General features: G+C 40.9%; 1 protein-coding gene across 1 annotated transcript; it reads left to right on the top strand.

Annotated features, from left to right (window-relative positions):
• The first annotated feature begins 12,010 nt into the window (after positions 1-12,010).
• On the top strand, positions 12,011-27,398 carry TMEM50A (transmembrane protein 50A). The gene is made up of 7 exons (XM_052664368.1): positions 12,011-12,146; positions 14,221-14,325; positions 15,995-16,107; positions 17,204-17,271; positions 19,425-19,517; positions 22,025-22,085; positions 26,886-27,398. Exons 2-7 carry the CDS (start codon positions 14,233-14,235, stop codon positions 26,929-26,931), a joined length of 474 nt encoding a protein of 157 aa, XP_052520328.1. The 5' UTR covers positions 12,011-12,146; positions 14,221-14,232; the 3' UTR covers positions 26,932-27,398.

Here is a 27,398-nt window from a genome sequence, read left to right as displayed (position 1 = left end):
TTTAAGCTAACTTTTTCACTCTCCTCTTTCACTTTCATCAAGAGGTTTTTTAGTTCCTCTTCACTTTCTGCCATAAGGGTGGTAGGTGCCCAATATGCTACTGGAGATCAGTGGAGAAATAACTCCAGAAAGAATGAAGGGATAGAGCCAAAACAAAAACAATACCCAGTTGTGGATGTGACTGGTGATAGAAGCAAAGTCTGATGCTGTAAAGAGCAATATTGCATAGGAACCTGGAATGTTAGGTCCATGAATCGAGGCAAATTGGAAGTGGTCAAACAGGAGATGGCAAGAGTGAACGACGACATTCTAGGAATCAGTGAACTAAAATGAACTGGAATGGGTGAATTTAACTCAGATGACCATTATATCTACTACTGTGGGCAGGAATTCCTTAGAAGAAATGGAGTAGCCATCACGGTCAACAAGAGTCCGAAATGCAGTACTTGGATGCAATCTCAAAAACGATAGAATGATCTCTGTTCATTTCCAAGGCAAACCATTCAATATCACAGTTATCCAAGTCTATGCCCCAACCAGTAATGCTGAAGAAGCTGAAGTTGAACAATTCTATGAAGACCTACAAGACCTTTTAGAACTAACACCCAAAAAAGATGTCCTTTTCATTATAGGGGACTGGAATGCAAAAGTAGGAAGTCAAGAAACACCTGGGGTAACAGGCAAATTTGGCCTTGGAATATGGGATGAAGCAGGGCAAAGGCTAATAGAGTTTTGCCAAGAGAACGCACTGGTCATAGCAAACACCCTCTTCCAACAACACAAGAGAAGACTCATGGACATCACCAGATGGTCAACACCAAAATCAGATTGATTATATTCTTTATAGCCAAAGATGGAGAAGCTCTATACAGTCAGCAAAAACAAGACCAGGAGCTGACTGCAGCTCAGATCATGAACTCCTTATTGCCAAATTCAGACTTAAATGGAAGAAAGTAGGGAAAACCACTAGACCATTCAGGCATGACCTAAATCAAATCCCTTATGATTATACAGTGGAAAAGGTCCATAAGACACCTTTAAATGTCTTTCATTAATCTTTTAATAGAACCATTTGCTCTTTTTTTGTGGGGGCAGTGGAGGGAGGCTATGCAGCATACAAACTCTTAGTTTTGGCATGACATGTGGCATCTAGTTCCCCAACCAGGGATCAAACCTGGGATCTAACTCTGCATTGGGAGTGCAGAGGCTTAGCCACTGGACCACCAAGTCCCAAGAGGGAGCTGTTTTTAGTTGAAAGATGTGAACCCAGGGTTCAACACTCTGTAATTTGACTACCATCTGATAGGCTAAAAGAACCTGATGGGGCTCTTCCCATCAAGGTTCAAGTACAGTTTGTGGTTGCTGTCTTTTCTTGAAAACTGTCACTGGGTTCCAATATGTGAGGTAGACCCTCATCAGGTGGAGAGTCTCTGCAGGCCTCTTTGACCTGCTGGAAATAAGCTTCTAATACTGCACTAGTCTTACAGTACTGGGTCATATCAGAGTTCACAAGAGCTGGTTGAGCATGTGTGGTTCTATCATTAAGGGCATGGGTTGCCTGTAATGATTTCATCGGACATCAACTTCTATTTCCCAAAAGGTGCTGATCTTATTGTCCTAAGAGTTAAAGGTAACACTTCAAGCCAAGGTAATACTGTGGTTTCAGTTAATTTTGCCAATTTTCATTTTAGAATGCCATCACTACCATCAACCATTCTTGAAGACTGAGGATGACTGCTGGGAGCCAGCACAGGTGTTCCCACCCATGACAAGGTCATGCGGAGAGGCCTGATGGGCAAGACGAGTCAGGCTTCAGGGGCTCCCCCTGAGTTTTCCTGAACATCTACCCCCAAAAAACAGAGTCTGCCTGCTTTATTACTGTGCTTTCCACTCCTCTAAAATTCTCTGGAAAAAAGTCAACTCAGGGCTTCAGTCTCCTGCATATGAAAGGAATGTCTCGACTTAACCCCTTTGATGGCTTTCTAACCTATCTGACTGGTTTGCTTTACAATTTGTGAATTGCTTACAGCCCCTCAACCACGAGAGGCACAAAGCTTAAACATCTTAAAGATATAGAGCCTTTTAGAGTTAAGAATTAGTTTGGTGAAGAGTTTGTTGAGTTAATATTTGCTGCCAGGCCTCCATATCCCTTATCTTTTAGGCACCTGGGAGGATATTAATCAATGTAAACGGGATGCAAAAATAGGAATATAGTAGTTTTGATGTTAGCAACACTAGACTTTTGAGTTAATTACTTTTCTCTTTGTTATAAATCACTGTACTCCTTTTTCATTGTTATAAATTGTTGTATCCTTGCTATGTAAGAATGTAACTTTATTTAGTGCTTTCTGAGAGTGGCACCAGACTTTGGGAAGAACAACACTATAACCCTTATCAGAAAAGGGCTGTAAAATGTTAATTGGCCTTATGGCCGGAAGATGATGTAAATTACCTGAGACAGGTATGCAGAGAGAAAGCCTGGTCTTGATAAGAGTCAGGGCTGTTGACACTGCATAATTTTGTATTATCCATTGATCTCTATGTACAATCAAAAGTATAAAAGGCCTTCTGAACAGTAAAACATGGACCAGTTTCTTGGACTAGTCTCTCGAACTAGTTTCTTGGAAATCTGGTTTCCCCGTGTCTCTCTCTCTCTTTCTCCCTCTCCCTCCCTCTCCTTTTCTGGCTGAATTCCCATCTGGAACACGGAGGCTCGTGGAGTCTACTTACTTGCCCTGGCTTTTAAGATCCACGCGAAAGGGAGCCTAAGGCGGAGCACCCTTCGATATTCAAGTGGGCACCGGTGGCCCAACATAGACGGTGCAAATTTCTTGTCTGGAACGTTATTGGCTTTCCACGTAAACCAAGTTATTCAGCCTCTTTTCTCCACTAAATTTTCCTACTACACTATTCTTTCCTAATCTCTCTTTATATTCCTAATTAAATAGTCCTTTTCCAGGCTCCGACTCCATCCCCGCTTCGAATTCCCTGGATCCACCTGGGCAGGACCCCGGCAGATGACGGGGCCAAGAGTAGTGCCATTACTCTCCATCTAGTTGTTTCATAATTTGTCCAGTAAAGTGAATCCCTCTATCACCTGAAATTAAGTTTCAGTTCAGTTCAGTTCAGTTCAGTTCAGTCACTCAGTCGTGTCCGACTCTTTGCGACCCCATGAACTGCAGAACGCCAGGCCTCCCTGTCCATCACCAACTTCCAGAGTCCACCCAAACCCGTGTCCATTGAGTCGGTAATGCCATCCAACCATCTCATCCTCTGTCGTCCCCTTCTCCTCCTGCCCTCAATCTTTCCCAGCATCAGGGTCTTTTCAAATGAGTCAGCTCTTCACATCAGATGGCCAAAGTATTGGAGTTTCAGCTTCAACATCAGTCCTTCCAATGAACACCCAGGACTGATCTCCTTTAAGATGGACTGGTTGGATCTCCTTGCAGTCTAAGGGACTCTCAAGAGTCTTCTCCAATACCACAGTTCAAAAGCATAAATTCTTCGGCACTCAGCTTTCTCTATAGTCCAACTCTCACACCCATGCATGACCACTGGAAAAACCATAGCCTTGACTAGACGGACCTTAGTCAGCAAAGTAATGTCTCTGCTTTTTAATACGCTGTCTAGGTTGGTCATAACTTCCCTTCCAAGGAATAAGTGTCCTTTAATTTCATGGCTGCAATCACCATCTGCAGTGATTTTGGAGCCCCCCAAAATAAAGTCTGCCACTGTTTTCACTGTTTTCCCATCTATTTGCCATGAAGTGATGGGACCGGATGCCATGATCTTCGTTTTCTGAATGTTGAACTTTAAGCCAACTTTTTCACTCTCCTCTTTCACTTTCATCAAGAGGCTCTTTAGTTCTTCCCTTTCTGCCATAAGGGTGGTGTCATCTGCATATCTGAGCTTGTTGATATTTCTCCCAGCAATCTTGATTCCAGCTTGAGCTTCATCCAGTCCAGCATTTCTCATGATGTACTCTGCATATAAGTTAAATAAGCAGGGTGACAATATACAGCATTGACATATTCCTTTCCCGATTTGGAACCAGTCTGTTGTTCCATGTCCAGTTCTAACTGTTGCTTCCTGACCTGCATATAGGTTTCTCAAGAGGCAGATCAAGTGGTCTGATATTCCCATCTCTTTCAGAATTTTCCACAGTTTATTGTGATCCACACAGTCAAAAGCTTTGGCATAGTCAAGAAAGCAGAAATAGATGTTTTTCTGGAACTCTCTTGCTTTTTCCATGATCCAGCGGATGTTGGCATTTTGAAATCTGGTTCCTCTTCCTTTTCTAGAACCAGCTTGAACATCTGGAAGTTCAAGGTTCACGTATTGCTGAAGCCTGGCTTGAAGAATTTTAAGCATTTCTTTACTAGCGTGTGAGATGAGCGTAATTGTGCGGTACATTGAGCATTCTTTGGCATTGCCTTTCTTTGGGATTGGAATGAACTGATCTTTTCCAGTCCTGTTGGATTCCTTAAAGGGGAAAAACATTTTCTAGTAATTTCTTTACTACAGTGGTAGCATCAGCTTTCCAACATGGAAAAGCTTCTACTCATCTAGAAAATTCCTCTGTCCATGGGATTTTCCAGGCAAGAGTACTGGAGTAGGGTGCCATTGCCTTCTCCAAGACATACTATTATTAAGTACATATCGATGGTCCACAGAAGGAGGCAAAGGAATGAAATCTAAATGCAAATGTTCAGATGGTCCAGATGGTGAGGCAGAAGTTCTGGAGCCCCTTTCCTGAACTCACCCAGGTCCTGGGATTGGCTGGTTAAACATTATGTTTCACACCATCTTAGAACAGTTATCCCAGCAGTATTTTTCCCTAATTTGAATCATTTGGTCAATCCCACAGTGAACAGTTGGAGTGCTTATAATAATAGTAATCTGAGGGATTCAGGAAGCACCAGATGACCATCCAGGGCCTTCCCAAGTCATCTTTTTATATTAAATTTGCATCTGTTCTTAGTGCCATTCTTGTTTCCTAATACAGATACATTTGCTTGTCTGTTAAATAAGTTATCATAACTGATTTGGTTTCGATCACCTTTATGGAGTTCATTCGTTACAGAGTTTTGGAATATTAGGAATCTCATGAGTCACAGCCTTAGCATCAACATCATCTATAAGATTTCCTTGATATTCACAGTCTGATTTGTATGAGCTTCAACTTTTATCATAGCAACTTACAAAGGCAGTAATAATACAGACAGGTGCTCAGCAACCTGTGGTCCATTTTTTATAGGCATGCCATTTGATGTTAGGAATTTCTCCTGTTTCTATAGTATACCAAAATCATGGATTACTCCAAAATCATACCTGATTGGTATACTTATTTACAGTTTATGTTTGGCTAACTCATAGGCTTGAGTCAGGGTAACCAATTCTGAACCTTGTGCTGAATTAAGTTGGGGAAGAACTTTCCTTTTTAATTTTGGGTATTATAATTTATTTCAGGTATTAAAAGCATAAGAGTCTGATATTTTCTTGCAGAATTTTTGGCATAGGAACCATCAACATAGAATATTAATTCTGGATTGGCTGATGGGTTTCCTGTAAATCTAATCTAAGAGTCAAATTTTGAGGAACCAATTAGACACAGCTATACATCTCTCTTTTGTTGGGTAAATGCAGGAGAGTAGTAGGGTTTAAAGAGTTACAGCAAAGAATGCACAGGCTTGAAAGAGACAAGAAGGAACAGAATCTCATAAAATGTTAGTCTCCTGATTGAGAAATTCAGTGAATGCTTAGTATGTAGTAAGCTTTCCACAGCATGAGGAACCTGTAGATATGAGTCATTTCCCTGAAAAAGTTCTGAGGACTCTACAGTTTTAGTGATTGCAGCTGAAAAAAAAATTTTAAGACTTTTTTTCTTGATGTGGACCATTTTTGAAAGCGTATATTGAATTTGTTACAATATTGCTTGTGTTTTATATTTTGGTTTTTTGGCCACCAGGCACGTGGGATCCCAGCTCCTGGACTAGGGATTAAACCCACACCCTCTGTATTAGAAGGTGAAGTCGCAGTCACTGAACCTCCAGGAAAGTCCCCTGTGGCTACTGCTTTCAAACAGTTTGGGTCTGGCCTGGTTAATGGGTCCAACAGCAGGCTATAATAGGCTATGAAGTGAAGTAACATCGCTCAGTCGTGTCCGACTCTTTGCGACCCCATGGACTGTAGCCTACTGGGCTCCTCCGTCGATGGGATTTTCCAGGCAAAGGTACTGGAGTGGGTTGCCATTTCCTTCTCCAGAGGATCTTCCTGACCCAGGGATCGAACCCAGGTCTACCTGCATTGAAGGCAGACGCTTTACCCTCTGAGCCACTAGGGAAGCTCCTATAATAGGCTATAAGTCTATTATATTCCTTCACATTCTTGAGGACTCCTAAACCCCAATCGTTCCATTCATTGATGAACAATACAAAAGGTCTAGAATATACAGGGAGCAATAATGTGGGAGGATTTTACAAAGCCCATTCGAATTCAGGACAGGTTTCCTCATGTTTCATTCCCCAAGGAAGAGACTTCCGAGTGCTATTTTTAGTTCACAGAGTGGGGAAGCCAATCAAGACATATGAGACTCAGGACCTACAATATCCCACAAGACAAAGGAATCCTTAAGGTCTAGGATAATTTTGAATGGTATTTATACTTTCTAAAGACAGAAAGATTCCTTTTGCAGAGAATTCATGACCTAGATAATGAACTACCTCTTTTGAGAACTGAGGTTTGTCTTGAGGTCTTACAGCTTTTTATAGGAGCCCCTGGTGGCTCAGATAGTAAATAGTCTACCTGCAGTGTGGGAGACCTGGGTTCCATCCCTGTGTCGGGAAGATCCCCTGGAGTAGGAAATGGCAACCCACTCCAGTAGTCTTGCCTGGAAAATTCCATAGACGGAGGAGCCTGGTAGGCTACAGTCCATGGGGTCACAAAGAGTGAGACACGACTGAGCGACTTCACTACAGCTTTTATAAGCCAGTCATTGTAACAGATATGTTGAATTGATTCCTGAGTTCTCCAGGGATGAGGAACAAAGAAGCACATCATTTACATATTAAGTCAAGGCAGAGTCTCTGAGAACTTCTGGAAGAGTATTTAAATCCCGATGTTAAATTTGTGAAAAGTATGAGGGAGCCTCAGTAAACCCCTGATGCACTGCTGTCCAGTAAGACTCTTGGTTTCTCCAAGTAAAAGCAAACACTGCCTTACTTTGTCCACAAGGATGCTGAAGAAAGCAGAGCATAAGTCTACAACTACTAAAGCATTTGGACTTGGCTAGTATATTTGCCAACAAAGTAATTAGATTTGGTACCCCTAGAAACTTCAGTATCACAATGGCTTTTGCTTACAGCTCTAAGGTCTTATACAAATCTCCATCCAAAACAAAACAAAACAAAAAAACAAATCTCCATCCCAGTCTACAGGGTTTCTTTAAAGGCAAGATAGGAACACAGCAAGAACTGATACAGGGGATAATAAGCCTCAAACTTACTGCATCTTCTGTTATAGGGGTGAGCCTGTGCATGGCTTCAGGCTTCAAGGAGTACTGAGGTGAATTAGGAAGTGGTTTAGAAGGATCATTCTGAACTTTAATGAGTTTGGGACTTTTTATTATTTCCAGATCCGTGAAAGAGGCCCATAGAGTATCAGGGATTTCAGAGAGATCTATCAGCTCAGTTCAGTTCAGCCAGTAAGTCATGTCCAACTCTTTGCAACCCCATGGACTCCAGCACACCAGGCTTCCCTGTCCATCACCAACTCCCAGAGTCCACCCAAACCCATGTCCATTGAGTCGGTGATGCCATCCAACCATCTCATCCTCTGTCATCCCCTTCTCCTCCTGCCTTCAATCTTTCCCAGCATCAGGGTTTTTTCCAATGAGTCAGTTCTTCTCATCAGGTGGCCAAATAGCATCCTTACTTTATGGAATTTAGTAGTCTCCTTAGGACAATCAGTTTGGGCTTGGAGAATACATAATGCCTCAGTGTCTGATCAGTCTGGAAATTCTAAGGTTATTTCTCCTGATGAAAATTTTACTTGGCTTTATAATGCAGAAAGCCAGTCTTCCCTCTACCCAAAACAAACAACTTTTTGTTGAAGTATAGTTCATTTACAACATTGTGTTAGTTTCAGGTATACAGCAAAGTGATGCACTTATAGATAGATACTTTTTCAGAGTCTTTTCCCTTATAGGTTATTACAACATATTGAATGTAGTTCCCTGTGTCATAGTAGGTCTTATTGTTTATCTATTTGTATATAGTAGTTTGTATCTCTTAATCCCAAACTCCTAAATTATTCCTTCTCTCTTCCTTTCCCTTTTGCTAACTGTAAATTTGTTTTCTGTGAGCCTATTTCTGTTTTGTGAAAGCGAAAATGAAAGAAAAAGTCACTCAGTGGTGTCCGATTCTTTGCAACCCCAAGGACTGTCCATGGAATTCTCCAGGCCAGAATTCTGGAGTGGGTGGCCTGAACTGGGATCTCCTGCATTGCAGGTGGATTCTTCAACTGAGCTATCAGGGAAGCCCATTTCTGTTTTGCAAATAAGATCATTTGTATCATTTTTTAAGGTTCCATATATAAGCAGTATCATATGATATTTGTCTTTCTTTGACTTATTTCACTCCGTATGACACTCTCTAGGTCCATCCATGTTGCTGCAAATGGCATGACTTCATTCTTTTTTACAGATGAGTAATATTCCATTGGGGGCTTCCCTGGTGGCTTAGAGGTTAAAGCGTCTGCTTGGAATGCGGGAGACCTGGGTTCGATCCCTGGGTCAGGAAGATCCCCTGGAGAAGGAAATGGCAACCCACTCCAGTACTCTTGCCTGGAGAATCCCATGGAGGGAGGAGCCTGGTAGGCGCCATAGGATCGCAAAGAGTCGGACAGGACTTAGTGACTTCACCTCACTTCACTTCAATATTCCATGGGGGTGAGTGCGTTTATGTGCTGTGTGTACACATACTGAACTTCTTATCCATTCAGCTGCTGATGGACATTTAGGTTGCTCCCACATCTTGACTATTGTAAATCGTAAATAGCTGTATCTAGGAAATTCACAGGGGTAGTATCATATAATAGTAAAACATCACTTTCAGAGAAAGAGCCAACAGTTATGGGTTTCAATAAAGGAATTGTTTGAACTTGACATTACTTCGAGGCAGTTCTTCATGTATCATGTGGCTTTATTTCTTTTTAATATTTTTAAATTTTTATTTATGTATCAGCTGCGCTGGGTCTTCACTGCTGCACGGGCGTATCTCTAGCTGTGGCAAGTGGGGGCTACTCTGTAGTTGCAGTCTGTGGGCTTCTCACTGCGGTGCAGGCTTCAGTAGTTATGGTTCCCGGGCTCCAGAGCATAGGCTTAACAGCTGTGGCACATGGGCTTAGCTGCGCTGTGGCATGTGGGATCTTCCTCCCGGACCAGAGATCTAACCCATGTCTTCTGCATAGGCAGGTAGATTCTTTACTGCTGAGCCACCAGGGAAGCCGCCATGACAGTTTTAAAGTAAATAGGGTTGGGGGGTGGGGGGTGGGAAGGGGCTCCCTGGGGGCCTAGTGGTTAGAAATCGAGGCTTTCACTGCCATGGCCTGGGTTCAGTCCCTCATGGGGAACTGAGATCCCGCCAGTCATGTGGAACAGCCAAAAAAAAAAAGAAAGAAAAGAAATAAGTGAATAGAGCTGCTCTGGTATCTATCAATATGGTAGAAATTCTCTATTTAAGTTTACTTTAATTTTCATTCTTAAGTTAAACGAATTATTGAAAGTATCTTACTGGGCAACTTCTTGGAGCCTTATCATTGTTGACAGTCATCACAAGAATCTGGGAGTTGTGGGCTCTCTTATAGGGCAACTGGATTGTTAAAAGTGGGCCAATCTACCAATGTCCCTTATGATTACAAGTATCTCTACCAATAGGGTCAAAACATGGAGTAGGAATGTACTACTTGAAGTTGGGTCAGGATTGTTACCTCGAATTTATTTGCCTGATAGCCTTTTTCTGTTCTACTGTTCTTTCAAAATGTTCAACAAAATGTTGAAGCTCTGGGAGGGAAGTGACTTCTGATTCTAATTTATGTTCCCGTAACAAACCATGGCGCTCTGGATGAAGCCTATTAACAAAATGGACACACAAGTCAAAACTAGTCCTCAGATCTTTGAGACTGTGCGTGCTGCGTCACTTCAGTCCTGTCTGACTCTTTGTAACCCTATGGACTGTAGCCCTCCAGGCTCCTCTGTCCAAGGGATTCTCCAGGCAAGAATACTAGAGTAGGTTGCCATACCCTCCTCCAGGGGATCTTCCCAACCCAGGGATTGAACTGAAATAGATAATCTTGTTTAGACTTCAGAGACAAAGCAAAGCAGGCCTCTGATCTTGTTTGTTAACCTTCCTGGACTGCCTGAGGTGGGTGCAAGCCTCGTAGCACCACAGATAATACAGGGGATGAATCTTGAGATTGTTGAGCCCCTAGAGAGGGTCTGGTAAACCAAGCCCCAGGCTTAACAACATTCCAAGTTTCACATGACAAAACAAACAGCATTAACAAGAAACCAGAGCTGCAATTTACTTACAAATTGATGATGATATCAGTTTATGCCCTGGGATTATAAGTGAGAACTCCAAACTGCAGTTTTTCATCTCTCACCCCAAGGAGTGCTTCCTAGTACCTTTTCCCAGTTGGAATTCCAGATGTGCTGTTACGGGACTTCCCAGCACTGTTTAAGTCTGTAAGTTGGTCAAAATCCTATTTAGTGATGTATCCTTTATTAGTTCTCTTTTCTTTTAATGTTAGTATATCGAAAGTAGGCTAGATAATTCTCTAATAAGTATTAATATTATCTATTTGTATAGAAAGAGGGGCTTATTTTGTTAACGAATCCTTTGAACTTGAAATGAAAGTGAAAACTTTCTGCAAAGCAGGGTCTCTTCAATATATTTCTTAAAGCCAATTTTGAGCATTTCCTGGACTTCGTATCATGTTAACAAACTAGCTCAGCAGGTAAAGAATCCACCTGCAATGCAGGAGACCCTGGTTTGATTCCTTGGTCGGGAAGATCCACTGGAGAAGGGATAGGCTACCCACTTCAGTATTCTTGGACTTCCTTGGTGGATCAGCCGGTAAAGAATCCACTTGCAATGTGGGAGACCAGGGTTCAATCCCTGGGTTGGGGAGATCTCCTGGAGAAGGGAACGGCTACCAAAAACAAGGATCATGGGATCCAGTCCCATCACTTCATGACAAATAGATGTGGAAACAATGGAAACAGTGAAAGACTTTATTTCCTTGGGCTCTAAAATCACTGCAGAAGGTGACCACAGCCATGAAATTAAAAAATGCTTGCTCCTTGGAAAACAAAACTAGACAGCATGTTAAAAAGCAGAGACATTACTTTGCTGGCAAATGTCTGTATAGTCAAAGCTATGGTTTTTCCAGTAATCATGTATGGATGTGAGAGTTGGACTATAAAGAAAGCTGACTTTCCAAGAATTGATGCTTTCCAACTGTGGTATTGGAGAAGACTCTTGAGAGTCCCTTGGACTGCAAGGGGATCAAACCAGTCAATCCTAAAGGAAATCAGTCCTGAATATTCATTGGAAGGACTGATGCTGAAGCTCCAATCCTTTGGCCACCTGATGTGAAGAACTGATTCATTTGAAAAGACCCTGATGTTGGGAAAGATTGAAGGCGGGAGGAGAAGGGGACGACAGAGGATGAGATGGTTGGATGGCATCGCCAACTCAATGGACATGAGTTTCAGTAAGCTCGGGGAGTGTGTGATGGACAGGGAAGCCTGGCGTGCTGCGCTCCGTGGGGTCGCAAAGAGTTGGACGCGACCGAGCGACTGAACTGACAGCCCGTGGGGGCGTGAGCAGAGACTCCGCGCGGTGGGCGTGGCTCTCTCCGGCCCTCCTCCAGCCGGTCCCCTTTACCCACGCCCCGCTTGCTCTGCCCCGTCTCCGCATGCGCGACCGAGCCCTGGGGGTGGGGCTGCTCCATCCGGGTATCCGGCGGCCGGTGGGTGTTGTGTTTTCTTGGCTGGAACTTGGAGGGCTAGGTAGTAGCAGGCCCGGCCCCGGCGCGACACCGGGCTCCGGATTTACTGCACCGGCCAGGCTGGACTTAAAACTGTAAGTACGAGGCCGGAGTCGGGGGAAGGGGAGGGGCCGGCAGATTGAGGCCGGAACCGTCTGCCCGGCTGATACTGCCTGGGTCGTTGCGTCCATCCTCTTGGGGAAGCTGCAGGCTCAAGTCAGCGCCTTGCTGGACCCTTCTTTCCTGCCCACTTACTGTTGACCTGTGCTCGGCCGGGGGCGGGAGAGGGCGACCACCTCCGCGCTCCGGACAGTGCCCTCCCCTGGACGTCGCGGGATCCCTGAAAATCGAAAATCCCCATGCTCCTCGCCGCCGCCCCCGCTACTTTCGATCTGGGGAAGCTGGCGCTCGGGAGGGAGTTTAAGCCGGCTGGCCCCCTCGGCGAGGGACATGGCCGAGCTAGAAGAGCTAGATCTCGTTCCCACGTCTTCCCCCAGTCGCGGGCACCCTCTACACCTCACATCCCCGGAATCTGGAGGGGCGGCGTTTGGGGTTGAGTGTGCGGGTCGTAAACCAAGAAAAAACGGAGAATTCGGGGTGGAGTCATCGGGGTAGATCGAAAGCAAAAGATACTGGATCGCTGTTCCTCCCAGGGAAGAATTTTTTTTAAAGTTAATTTTCAAAATTAGACTTATCCTCAAGGCCTATTAACACAGCTTTTAATTTAATTCTTAAAAGGGAGTTTCCAACTGAGTTCGTTACTCTTGTAACAACCCCGGTTGCCAACTACAGAGTAGCTTCATAGAGATTAAGATTCACTGTAGGAATTTGGATGTTTGCTTATTAACAATTTACACTTAAGGCAGGCTTTTTCATATTCTGAGACAGATAATATGGATGTGCCTCACACCAGGTCTGTATAGCCCAGCTCAAAGGAATGTTTTGTGTAATCGTCTATGGTAATTTATCCGTGGTAATTTAGCAGTGGATTCGTTTTTCTTTCTTTGGTTTCATCCTTTCGTGTGTGTGTGTGTGTGTGTGCGCGCGCGCGCGCGCGTGTGCTTAGTCGCTCAGTCGTGTCTGACTCTGCGACCTTTTGGACTGTAGCCCACCAGGCTCCTCTGTCCATGGGATTCTCCAGGCAAGAATACTGGAGTGGGGTGCCATGCCCTCCTCCTCCAGGGGATCTTCCCGACCCAGGGGATCTTCCCGACCCAGGGCTCCAACCCTTGTCTCCTGTGGTCTCCCGCATTGCAGGCGGATTCTTTACCCTCTGATCCATAGTGGAAGCCCCTCCTCCTTTTCCTGTCCTTTCGTTATTCCCTTTTTCCTTTTTTAATGGTCTGAATTAATACTGACTTCAATTTTGTGCTTTCTTTTGGCTGGAAAACGTTAGAATCAGAGGTAGAGATTATTAAAATGAAATGGCTGTTCTTTACATAGAGGGCTTCCCTTATGATTCAGCTGGTAAGGATTCTGCCTGCAATGCGGGAGACTTGGGTTTGATCCCTGGGTTGGGAAGATCCCCTCGGGAAGGAAAAGACTACCTACTCCAGGATTCTGGCCTGGAGAATTCCATGATACAGTCCATGGGGTTTCGAAGAGTCGGACACGACTGAGCGACTTTCACTTTCACTTTTACATAGAAATGAAGCCAAAAGACAGGCTTGGAAAAAAATAATGAAGTGAAAGGACTTGACGTGAAGAAACATGTTATAGATAAAATGTGTAAATTGCTGAGAGAAATATTTTTCATCTGAGTCCATACTTTAACTCAGAACCAAAATTTTATCATTTGTCTCTTCACTGTGCTAGTGCTCCTGGACTCTAAATATCTAAAGCACATAATAACTTAGTTTGGAATTAAAGTTAATAATCATTAAAATTTTTTTTCAATATTTGGATACCCACTTTTGCTTAAAATCATCTTTTTAAATTAAAAAAAAAAAAAAAAACACAACTAAATGAGTCCACACTTTGTTTTCCAAAGTTTTGGGGAAATTCATCAAAAGCTGAATCCCAAATATTCTGAAGTATATATAGCAAATAAAGTATTTGTAACTTCATTTTTATTAAATTATTCCTAAACTGTTATTTTCTAGAAACATAAGTCAGATTTGAAGCAATTCACTAGTACTATATTAAGTTTTGTTTGTTTGTTTGTTTAAGTGACCTGAAAAAATGTCTGGATTTCTGGAAGGCTTGAGGTGCTCAGAGTGCATTGATTGGGGGGAAAAGCGCAATACTATTGCTTCCATTGCTGCTGGTGTTCTAGTAAGTGTCCTTGATCGTTGGGGCCTTCCTTAATTTGATGTGTTTGTTTTTATGTATTTTGAATTCTGTGTGATTTCTTTAAGTATTTTATTTTATCTTTGACCACTGAATTTTTAAAAATAAATGTTGATACTTTTATTCATGAGAGGATTTAGGTATTCCATTTAAAGAGTTGACATTGTGGCTTGAAATTTGATATTACTTTTCTTTTACTGCATAAAGCGTAGTATAGTGAGAGAGTATATTTTATGTATTTATTCACAACGTGGATTATGGATTATGCCTCCTCTTAATGAATACATGAAGTTACCAAAAAGTGTTCAAGAAACAATCAGGTCAAAACCATTCAAAAGATATGACTGCATTTCTCCATAACTTAACTTTTCAGTCTCATTAGATGAATAAAGAGCTCATTAAAATATATTGTTTAGAAGTAATTTATAGAGTAAAATTCTTATTTATAATACAAATCCTTCAAGGCATGTGATATTTTTTTGTGCTCTAATGTTGACATATGCTCTAAAGAGTGAATTTTAAGTAAACAAACAAAAATCTAAGTTTAAATACGTCTCTTTGCCTAGCCTCTTGAAAGTTATAATCTATGAAAAATAATTGTCCTAAATTTTTCCAGAGTAATGTCAAAATATAAAACTACTATAGAAATTCTGCTCTTATATTTTAAAAAAAGCTTTGAATTTTAGTCTCTGAGGAAAATATCTTGAGTATGTTGGGCTCAAAGGGTTAAAAAAAAAAAGGCAAAAGAATACTTGTGCTACCCAGTAAAAATGTCATTACTAGAGTATAGATCTGTCTGTAACCTGGAAAAATAATTTGGTTAACCTAAAATAGTTATTTATAAATAATTGCCTAAAGATGGCAGTTCCCAGAGCTAACTAGGTCAAGGTTGGAAGTGGGGATAGAGAAGGGGATTTACTTTCCAAATCTGCTAAACTACATGTCAGAATTTGGGTAATATCTTATTGTAAGTGTCTGTTCAAGTGATAAAAAATATTTATGCAGTTTTAATGTCTTTTTTCATTTTATGTTTGCCCTTGATAATTTCCGGGGCCAAATTCAATTGAGATAAATATAATTTTGTGTTTTAATTGAATTTAGCATCACCCCTGAAAGCATCTGTAGACTGCACTATAGTTCATCAAAAGAGGAAGCAGTGCGGCACAGCACATTGTTTATTTCACAGCAGTAAGAAACTAACTAGAATTCTATCAATAATAATTATTCCCATATTATTTTGAGTACTGTTTTTTCATTTTCAATAATATCTTTCTGGAGGCTTTTATCATCAGCAACAGGCCACTCCTCTTGTCAGTTCAAGTCTAAATGACTCTTTTCCTTTCTCCTGCCATGAAATATAATTTACTTCTAGTTCACAAAAATTAGATCACAGACTTTTTAAATGACAATATAAAAGAATGATTGTAATCATCTTAGAAAAGAAGTTTGTGTTAATAAATAATAGCTGTGGGACTTTAGGGTATCTAGTCTTTCATCAGATACTAAGCCAAGTGCTAATTATATGCAAGAAACTGCTGGAACATTTAAGAAAATTTTGGACTTTATTAGAAGGGATCTCTTCACTTAGATTCTTTGCTTTTTAGCCAGTAAGAGATGAAATGACTGTCATTTCTGCTCCTGTGGTTTCTCTTAGTTTTTTACAGGCTGGTGGATTATCATAGATGCAGCTGTCATTTATCCCCACATGGACGAATTCAACCATTCGTACCACGCGTGTGGTGTTATAGCAACCGTAGCCTTCTTAATGTAAGTGTCATCGCTAGTGACGCGACTTGCACAGATTGTCACAAGAGAAATATGTTTTACATATAGTTGAGTAGAGTTAAGATTTTTAAATATTACCAAATTAACATATGGGTTGCGGTTGAAATGTCAGATCACCGAAAAGGACTCAGGAAGAAAAACAGCGGTCCTCTTTCTTCTGTTCTTCTTGTTTTAATATTTGTTTATTTGGCTGAGCTGGCTCTTTAGTTGCAGCATGGGAACTCTAGTTGCAGCATGTGGGATCTAGTTCCCTGACCAGGGATTGAACCCAGGCCCCACCCCCAACCTGCCACCCCCCCCTGCCCCCACCAGCCCCCAGACACATTGGGAGTATAGGGGCTTAGCCACTGAAATGGCAGGGAAGTCCCCAGAGCAGACTTCTAGAGAAAGCAAGGCTGTCTCAATTTAGAGTGGTATTCTGTAAAGCTCCGTGAAAGACTTTTTATGTTTGGAACATGTGTCAGGGATTGACAGAGCAAGATTTTACTGCTTGCATCTCTTCGTGCTGAGTATGTCTGATGTGTACAAACAGAAAACTAGATAGAACCAAGCTAAAGATCATTCCAGTCTTAGCAAGATATAATTCAAAGAATTTCATTCTCAAGTTTTGACAAGAATCAGAATCATCTAAAGGATTTGTTCAAACTCAGATTGCTGGGCCCTACACCCAGAATTTCTGCTTCAATAAACTTGGGGTAGAACCAGGGAATTCTCATTTTAAAGCATGTCCAGGTGATGCTGATTCTGCTGGTCTGGGGACTATATCCAGTACATTACAGGATACTGATTGAGGGGCCTTGCCTATTGTTGTATCAAGACTCCTGAAGACTTAAATTTGCAGAACTCTATGGTTAGATAGCATCACCAACTCAATGGACATGAATTTGAGCAAACTTCAGGAGATAGTGAAGGACAGGGAAGCTTGGCACGCTGCAGTCCATTGGAGTGGCAAAGAATTAGACCTGACTTAGCGACTCAGCAACAACAACAGCTTATTGTACCTGGCAGTTTGATGTTATGGATAATTTCCTCTTAGAGTCAGAGACCCTGATTTCTTGGTTTTATTTTGTTCACACAGGATTAATGCAGTATCAAATGGACAAGTCCGAGGTGACAGTTACAGTGAAGGTTGCCTGGGTCAAACAGGTAAATAGATGCAAACAACATCTTATTGTACACTCTTAAAATAAGAAATACATGTAAGGGCCACTTGTCTGACTTCTTCAGATCAGGGATAGGATGGAGATGTGTCTAAGGAGAGGTTGTAGGTTCCAAGGCCTAAGGTAAAAGTCGCATTTGGTCAATGGTTGCCAAATAGTTCAGAATACAGAGTTTTGAATATATAACCCTGTGCAATAATAGTACTGTATAGATATAAATGTATACAGTGTATAGTAAAAAACAGTATATAATGAAGAATGCATTATGCCAAGTGCAAAACAGACTTTCTAAGTACTTGAAGCTTTACTATATAAATTATTTTCTTCCCTTTTTTGCCAACCTTACTTGATTGAATTAGCATTTTGATACAGCTTAGATTCATAGTTTTTGGCATGTTTCACAATACACAACATAAAATTTACTATCATAACTATTTTTAAGTGTACAGTTCAGTAGTAGGTACATTCATGTTTATTGTGCAGCCAGTCTCCAGAACTCTTTTAATCTTGCAAAACTGAATAGGATAATAGAGTTGTAGTGCTTAGGTTTACCTAGGCCTGCCTTTCTCCCCTAAGGAATTCATGTCCCCTGGACCCCATGGCCATGTGCCCAAGGTAGGCAGAGTACAGGATGTTTGTAGCACAGCTTCCTGTAGGGTCCAATTTAGTCAAAAGTTTGAGGAGACAGATACTTATTGAGCATTTTAAATGGTAAACTTATATCCATACAAAAATAAACCTGAAAATAGGCAAGTTTCAGGTGACTTTTTTTCCCCCCGCCCTAATGAAATAAAAAGAACTGCAGTGGTCAATTCTGGTCTGTGTTTTCAGACTCTCTCTGGTTCTCTCTCTGTTACCAATAGATGAACTTAAGTAGAAGCAATACAGATATACTGATACACTGTGACCTTGTAAAATCTAAATGAAGAGATAAATGTTAGAACAGCTCTGGGGTTCCAGAGCTGGTTGTATTTGTGTATCATATCACATCTATAAATAAGAGCTTATTATTTCAGAACTGTTATTTTATATCTTGGGTATGAAATGAGAAATTTACATATAACATTATTTGCTGTGCTTTATTGAACAAGGCAGGGTTTTTATTAAAATGCATTTGTTCTAATTAAATAAACTCATCTCAGAATTCACTTTAGGCGAACTAATGACTGTGTTTCAATCAGTTCAGTTGCTCAGTTGTGTCCGACTCTTTGCGACCGCATGGACTGCAGCACGCCAGGCTTCCCTGTCCATCGCCAACTCCCAGAGCTTACTCAAACTCATGTCCATTAAGTTGGTTATGCCATCCAACCATCTCATCCTCTGTCATCCCCTTCTCCCGCCTTTAATCTTTCCCAGAATCAGGGTCTTTTCCAGTGACTCAGTTCTTCGCATCAGATGGCCAAAGTATTAGAGATTCAGCTTCAGTATCAGTCCTTCCAGTGAATATTTAGGACTGATTTCCTTTACGATTAACTGGTTTGAGCTCCTTGCAGTCCAAGGAACTCTCATAAGTCTTCTATAACACCACAGTTCAAAAGCATCAGTTCTTTGGTGCTCAGCTTTCTTTATAGTCCAACTCTCACATCCATGCATGACTACTGGAAAAACCATAGCTTTGACTAGACGGACCTTTGTGGGTAAAGCAATGTCTCTGCTTTTTAATATACTGTCTAGGTTGGTCATAGCTTTTCTTCCAAGGAGCAAGTGTCTTTTAATTTCATGGGCTGCAGTCACCATCTGCAGTGATTTTGGAGCCCAGGATATAAGGTCTGTCACTGTTTCCATTGTTTCCTCATCTATTTGCCATGAAGTGATGGGACCGGATGCTATTACTCTGTTTATTTTATAGTAAGTCTTCATAAATATTATATAAATGTGATTTGTAAGTTGATTGTCTTTCCCTGTTAACGTAATTTTAATGCAGTCTAGGCACTTAAAATGTAAAGACAAAAGTCGACAGGGAAACGGCCAGCGTCCACACTGACTGCCCTTAGCGCAGTTTCCACTGTTCTTTGCTTTAGACTCTGATGGCAGCTGCACATGTTTTTCTCTCTGGGTTTTTGACTTCTTTTGAAAAACTAATTGAACTGAGTGCTGCCATATAAGAAACAATTCTGGTAAAATATTATTTCTCTGTAGGGGCTCGCATTTGGCTGTTCATTGGTTTCATGTTGGCCTTTGGCTCTCTGATTGCATCGATGTGGATTCTTTTTGGAGGGTATGTTGCTAAAGGTAAGAGAAAACGCGGTTTACCTTTTACTTCAATGGAATTTTGAAATTTTGCATTAAAGTTGTTTTTTTCTTAGAATAAAGTTTTCTTTGTATAGTTCAGCCAACTACTAGCAATGGATTTGTGCCCAGGAACCCCCCTCCCTAATCTATATTTGTATTTGTTTGTTTGCTGTGTTTTTAGTGTTCCTTTCTCCTGTATTTTTTCTTCTCACCTAGAGCCTGGAAGGAATGGGGCAGAGCTCCATACCTTGTTTCTGTTTGGCTTCCAGAAACACATATCTTGTCCAGCTATTTGGCAAGTCTTGACTTGCTGAATAATATGCAGGCAAAGCTTTAACATCCTAGAATTGAAATTTATTGAGCTCAGCCTCCTTGATAATATGTCATCATCTTCTTTTAGATAGAAAAGCGAATTAACACTTAATGCATATCTGCTATATAACACCAGTTTGAGACAAGCTAAGAGGAGACCTACTCTTAGGTCCCTGATTGAATTTTTGCCTTGAGGGACCCCAGAAAAATATGAAATTCATTCAGTGTTCTAGGTAAAATCGACTATGCTTATCATAGTAAAAAATAAAATATTAATGATTTGCCAAACCCGACCAGCAGAAATCTAATCTAGCTCATATTTTAACACTTCACTTTGTTGGATAAAATGTAATTTCTTGGATTAAAATGATTGGTTTCCTGATTTTTTTTTTATTCAAATTGTTTAAATCTTGCAGGTAGGAATGATAGGCAGTTTTAAATATTTATAGTTTTTTTATTTATGTAATTTACTATAAAACCATGTTGCTAAAAACATAGAAAAGAAAGAAAAGAAAAGCTAATAATCTTACTGCTCTTAAATATTTTGGTATATTTTCTTTGGTTTCTTTTGTTTCTCAAATAGTTGTAATATCATAGTATAAATATAGTTTTGAACCTAGCCTTATGCCTATCATACGAAATTCCCTTGCTGCTACAAAATTTATCATCATCATATTTTAAAAAGAAAAATGTTGCTTTTTTATCATGTGAATTGCATAATTGTTATTCATTGTAGAAAACTGAGAATATAAAAGAGCTCAAAGAGGAAAGTAAAATTACTGATAGTTCTTCTTTCCTAGATAACAACTATTAATACAGAGCCCCTTTTTGTAGAAATGTGTTCATCTCATAGACTTTGAAGTTATTTTCCTAAAGGCTTCTGAAGTCAAGTTATGCTTTGAGAATTATTAGCAGCAAATCTGTAATTTTATGAAGTGCCTTTATATAGAATCCTTATGAGTCATTCTAGTGGTAATGGTTATTTAAGTGGCTTTGTAGTACGGAGGGCCTATCCAAACCAGCTATTATGGTAGTCACAGTAATTTAAAACTCTTAGGAGGAAAAGTTGCTATTTATCCCTCCTCGCTTTGTCAGTGAGTGATCACTGACAGCTCCAATAGTAAAAACTTAGGAGAATTTCAACTTCAGTCCAGGATAAAATCGGGACAAAATGGTCCTTTGGCTGCCTTTCCTATCTTAGTGGCTACTTTCTTCATCCAGGTGTTTAGGCCCAAAACACAGGTGGTTAAGGCGTGTCAAAGATGACATCTCTTTGTCTTACATCCCACAGCCTAATCCATCCACAAATTCTGTTGATTCTGCTATTCAAGTACATCCTGAATATGACCACTTTCTATCTCTTGTGTTGCTCCCGCCCTGGTTCCATCCATGATAGTCTGCGGCCTGCTTTCCTAAAATAGCTTGTTTGCGTCCCCTACCCTCCCTCGCCCCCCTCAGCCCCCCGCCCCAGTCTACTGTCCGCACTGCAGCCAGAAGATCTGCTGAAGGGTGTCAGCTCAAGTCACTTTGCTGCTCAGAACCTTTCAGTGACTGTTCTCTCACCCAGATTGAAACTCAGAGTCCTCAGCACGACTGTGAAGCTGGGCAGGATCTGCACCGCGCCCCCACCCTGCGCCGCGTCCTTCTTGACCCGTCTCCTGCTTCCCTCTCTTTGACCCACGCGGCTGCTCCTCTAATGCACTAGGCGCACTCCCACCCCAGGGCTTTTGCGCTTGCTGTTCTGCTGTTTCTGCACGGCTCCTGCCCTCACTTTCTTCACGTCCTTATACCTTTCCATGCGTCACCTTCCCATGAGGCCTTTCTGGCCACCTGTATATTATCATTCAGTACACTTCCAATACCTTTCCTGCTTGACTTTTTCTTTTTCTTTATTCTCAACAGTGTTTAGCGCCACAAAAGCAAACATTTTGCCTGTTTTATTTACTGCACTATCCTCAGCACATTCAGCAGCACTAGTACACAATATGCGCTCGGTATTTATTAAATAAATGAAGGAAGCTACCGTTTATTAAACCAGAACTACACTCGTATGTAATGTGTCATTTAATAACCACACCAATCATAGTTGCCAGAAAAATCGTTTATGTTAGGCAGGAAAACTGATATTCACTAGTTTAGCAGAAACTGAATGTTTTGAGATCATGCACCTCTAACTGTTACAATTACTTTTATAGAAAAAGCGATAGTATACCCTGGGATTGCTGTATTTTTCCAAAATGCCTTCATCTTTTTTGGGTAAGTTTGTTTTGCATTCTTCATCCTATCTTTTTTTTTTTTTTTTTTAAATAATACTTAATTTTATGTCATTTACCGTATTTAGTTGCTTAATTTCCCCCTGTCTAATGCCTCTCCCCCATGTTATTGTCATAAAATATGAAGAATGAGACTGAGACAGATATTTTTAATATGTGGGTTGGTTTATTGCCAACCTCGGAAACATACATTGATTTTTTTTTTAATGCCACCACCTCCCCTTTAGTGAAGAATTGTGATTCATATAGATTTAGTTACCTAGCACTGACACTGTTCATTTAAAATTTATATCTCTAACAGTTCTTTTAATGAAAGCCTGCTTAAAACCATTTCTCCTTAAAGTTTTGTTTCTGGATGCATTTTATGGTTCTTTCTGCCCTTGGTGTCACTTGAATTTGTATGTGACATTTGAGGTGTAAAGCCTTGACCTTTTTTTATCCTACTGATGTAGTGACAAATTAAAAGATTACTTAGACCCTAAAAACCTTAATACTTTCCATCACTAATCTTTTCTGATGTTCATTCTTTTCTGGACGTATAGGGCATGCCCTTTCTCCTTTCCCTAGCCTCCCTCTTCATCCCACCTCCCCAAAAAACAACAGAAACTTCTCTTTATCCTATGTATCGGGAGTCCTTAATTCCCATTCCATGGGTAGGCTTCTAAAGATTGGGAACCACCAGACATGTCTGCATGCAAGACATTGGTTTTTCTGTTTATTTCTGGGAAGAGAGCCTATGGCTTTCATCAAATTTTCAAAAATGTCCTTAATCCAGAAAAGGTTTTTTTAAAAAAAGAAAACTGCTGTATATTCTAGGACAGTCTGTTCTAGGACTGTCCCTTCCCTTCCTTGTCCCTTCCCACCCACCTCCTGAAAGGAGATAGATAACCCCTGTCTGCTTGAACCACTCATGGAATGCTAATAGTTACCCTTTAACGATAGCCAGCAGTTGGTATTCACACTTTTTCCATTCCACCACAATGCATTTTTGCAATCAGTTATAAAATCAGTTTAGAAATAAGAAATATGTGAATTTACATGTGGCAAGATATACAGCCTCTTTGGGTCACACCTTGCATCTTGAAACTAGTGGAGAAAACTGAAGAGTTTTTGTTTTTGTTTTAATTCTAATGTTAAGCCATTGATTTTTGTGCAGAAAATAATAATGCCCAAAGTTTCTTGAGCAATTTTTATGTGCAAGGCACCATTCTTAGTGTGTTACATGTATGCTCCCAGTTGATTCCCAAAACTCTGAAGGTGGCTCCATTGTTACCATCATTTTATATGTGAGAAATAGGCACAGAGATCATGTTCAGACCGTGTGGCTAAAATTCAGCCTATCTGACTCTGAAGTTCAGGCTCCAGGGGGATGGAATTTCGAATGAGTTTAATTAACATTTTCTCCTTTGTTCTCAACCAGTTGCTTAATATTAGTTCTGTTTCCTTCCTGCCCTCCCGTCTCTTTTTTTTTAACGAATGTAACACTCTACTTGAAAAATAGGAAGTGAACCAACCTCACTCCCCAAGTTATGTAAATTTGGTAAATATGGGTAGATTTGTTACTTTGTAGGGTGATGTATTATATAGCATGTGTTTATTAGAGGGACAGTTTTGATGTTTAGAATTTCTTTTCCTTTCAAGCTATAACACTGAGGCTTGAGCATCTTTAAAGAAGGACCAGGCATCTGAGCTCAGTACTCCAGAATCTCCACAGGGTTAGAGGTGCTCATGGGAATTCAGTGTCCCACAACTTCAGCCAATGGAAAGTAGCATAACAGGGTCAAAGGCAGGGGTCAGAAAAGCTTCAGGATGGAAGTGGTGGGGAGGGGACTTACCAAGAGCCAGCCAGGGAAGGGCAAACAGCGGCCTTCTGTGTTATAATCATTATTTACTCTAGCAGAGGTGGAGGATAAAGTAAGTTCCACCTTGAGATGCTATTTCCGGCAGAGAAGTTCCTCTGTCAGAGCAGGGAGGAGGAGCCAGAGGATTGAGAGATTTGTGGGAAATTTTTCTCTTTTCCAATGAGGGAAGAAACACATAAGTTCATACAATAGTTATCACATTTCACAAAACCTTAAAAACCAATTGCTGGCTTGTCTCGTTAGTTATAAAATGTTATTTTTCTATGCAACAAGTTTGGTTAATTTCTCATGTATTGCTATTGTACTCTTTAAAACTAATTCGGTTTTGTGAAAATACTGTAAGCAAATAGAAGTTAAATCCAACTAATAGACACCATTGTCAGAATAGTTGTAGCAGGTTGCCTACCATTTTTGAATTATAACAGAACAGTTCTTAGCAACAAACTTAGAAACTGTTGTTTCAGAAATCAGAAACAGAAATCAGTACCAAAGGTAACCATCTGACAACGAAAAAGGGACTGACTCTTGCCTAAGAAACTCTTAAGGTTGCAGATTGCATCTGATGGCTAGGGTTTAAAGTTAAGCCATGCCTCTTTAAAGTTCTCTGTGGAGTAGGGGCCCCTCATACCCAACTCTGGTTTTTCTTTTTTTGTAGCAGTAGTTTTGAAATTACCTGGAAGAACGCAGATCAATCACTTTTGGGAGGTTTATGAAATCCTTTATAAAGGAGAATTCCATGAGAGGGTATAGGCGACTTCCTGGTTGCTTTTTTTTTTTTTTTTTTCATCAAAAAACACTCAAGTGCTTACCTTTATAAAGGCCTGTGAAACCTATTTTGTTTTGGCTGTGCTGAGTGGCTCATAGGATATTAGTTCCCCAACCAGGGAGCAAACCCAGGCCCCCTGCACTGGAGGTGCAGAGTCCTAACCACTGGACCGCTAGGGAATTTCCTATGAAACGTTTTAAAATTGACCATTTTGATTGAGTGTATATCTTTGAGTATACACTGGAAATTGGAAAACAGATGAGAACCAGCAGAAGCCATTGTAGTGTCTGCTTTTCATTTCTCCCTTGCCTTAGCCCCCCAGCATCCAAGCCCTGATGAATTTCCTTCTGGATTGTCTTAACCCTCTTCTCTTTGTGTCCATTTCCTTCGTTAGGTTCAGTCATTCTCATCCTTTCGTGAGCACTTCACACTCTTGACTGATACCTCTCTCGGGTCCAGTTTTCCTCTATCAGTGTTCCTTCTAAAACACTAGGAAATGGCAGCCCACTCCAGTATTCTTGCCTGGGAAATTCCATGGTCAAAGGAGCCTGATGGGCTGCAGTCCATGGTGTCACAAACAAGCCTGACACCACTGAGTGACTAACACTTTGATAGAAGAGATTGCCACTAGGGGCCATCCAGCAAAATTCAAAACAGTATTGTTTTGTTTTATCGAGCTGACATTTAAAAATGCAGGTATTTTACCTAAAAATCTGAATTCTTGAAAAACTAGAGGATCTGCCGATCCTGGGCCCTGGTTCAGCAACAATCGTCTGGAGCCCAAGTTGTTTCTTTTACCCGGAGATGCGTCTCTGCGTAGTCCCGGCTCCTGTGTTGCCTGGGCCTGAGCTGCCTTTAGTAGATCACAGAGTGGTGCCCGCCCGCTTGACTCATCTGAGGCTCCTGAAGGCCCTTGTGGGCAATCTGCCACTCTGGTCAATTGGCTTGCTAAACCCTGGCCGCTGCCATTTCTTCTTCTCCTGTCTCTTGAACTGTACTCTGTCCATATTGAACTCCCCTGCTGTACTACCCCAGAGGTATTTATATCGAGGTATATATGAATTAGCCAAAAACTTTGTTCAGGTTTTTCCAGAAGATCATACAGGAAAACCCAAACGAACGTGTGTGTGTGTGTGTGTGTGTTCTTACGTATCTGCCCTCTTAAATTGAAGCCGTAAAAAATAGCTATAGACATTATAGCTATAGCTATAGCTATTATTCCCAAAATAAAACCCAGAGTGTAGGCTCTGTGAGGGCATTTCCTGACATGTCCACCTCTGGGGCTTTGCCTGAGGACCCGTGGTCTTTTATTCCCCTTTGCCTTTTTTATTTTTCCCCTCTTTGCCTTTTGATCTGCCATTTCCTCCCCTAAAACATCTTCACCATCCCACCAGCTCCTGCTTCTCCCACCCTGCCATTCAAACTCCTGCTATCCTTCCATGTTCTTCTAATATCACCACCTCTGTAAGTCCTTTCCTGACACATTCAGGCAAAATAAATCCCCATACAGGACTTCCTGGTGGTCCAGTGGCTAAGACTGCACTTGCAATGCAGAGTTCGAGCTGGGTTCAGTCCCTGGTCTGAGAACCAGATCCCAGATCCCATATCACAACTAAGACCTGGCACAGCCAAAGAAATAAATATTAAAAAAAAAAAAAAAAAAAAAAAAAACATACATTCTCTGCTCCCTTAACATGTGCTATATATGCCTCTCCCCACCCCGACTCCCTTTACTTACCACGTTGTGTCATCAAGAGCATAAGCAACCTGAAGGCCAGAACTGCATCTTTACCTTTATAACCCTAGCTTCTCACACTGCCGTCTTGACTCAGAAAAGGCTTGTTAAAGGAATTAGGTAATATCAGACATATAATGGTTACACACTAAACACTGTTTAAACAATGATTAAACACTAAACACTTAACTTCTTAAGAGGGACAACAGAAGTTCAGGTTGCAGGATAGCTTGTGGTAAACAGCTTGGCAGAGCTTACTACCATAGAACGATCAGATTCTGTTCTGATACATCCCGTGGGTTTTTTCCATACAGCTCATCAGTTATTCTTTGTCGCTAGTTCCCCACAATTCTAAATCTCTCGTCGTCTTTTTTTTCCCAAACTCAGCCAGTCATGTGATATTCCTTGTTCTTTTCACAGAGGACTTGTTTTTAAGTTTGGCCGCACTGAAGACTTATGGCAGTGAAAGCTTCTGATTCGTCACTGCCCAGCAGCCCTGCATGGGTTTTGTTGTTGTTGTTTTTTTTTTACTACTCACTCCCAGTCTTTTGTAATGCCATTTTCTAAACTTCTTTATGAGTATAGTCTCAACTTAAATTTGTATAATACTAAAATCATGAGAACTCTCTCTTTAAACAACCACAGCAAAATCTATTGTGATATACATTTGATTACATTTGATTAACTTGTAAAATGTTGCAGAAAAGTATTTCACGTGAGAAATTTTTATTACATTTTATCATGTTTATAAAAATAAATCACAAAAGAAATCATGGAAGCATCTTATATGAGTATTTGTCATATCCAAGGTCCAAAACTTCTGTTAAAATGTTCTGAAGATTTAATGTGTTTATTTAAATGTGGCCTGTTCTGTGTCAAATATTAGATGAAATATAAACATGTTCTTGTTTTTAAAAACTATTCAGTGGTCAG

This window comes from Budorcas taxicolor, chromosome 2 (genome assembly GCF_023091745.1).
Source record: "Budorcas taxicolor isolate Tak-1 chromosome 2, Takin1.1, whole genome shotgun sequence".
Taxonomy (NCBI): Eukaryota; Metazoa; Chordata; class Mammalia; order Artiodactyla; family Bovidae; genus Budorcas; species Budorcas taxicolor.
The sequence above is the reverse complement of the archived record's forward strand: the minus strand, read 5'-3'. Positions and strand labels throughout refer to the sequence as shown.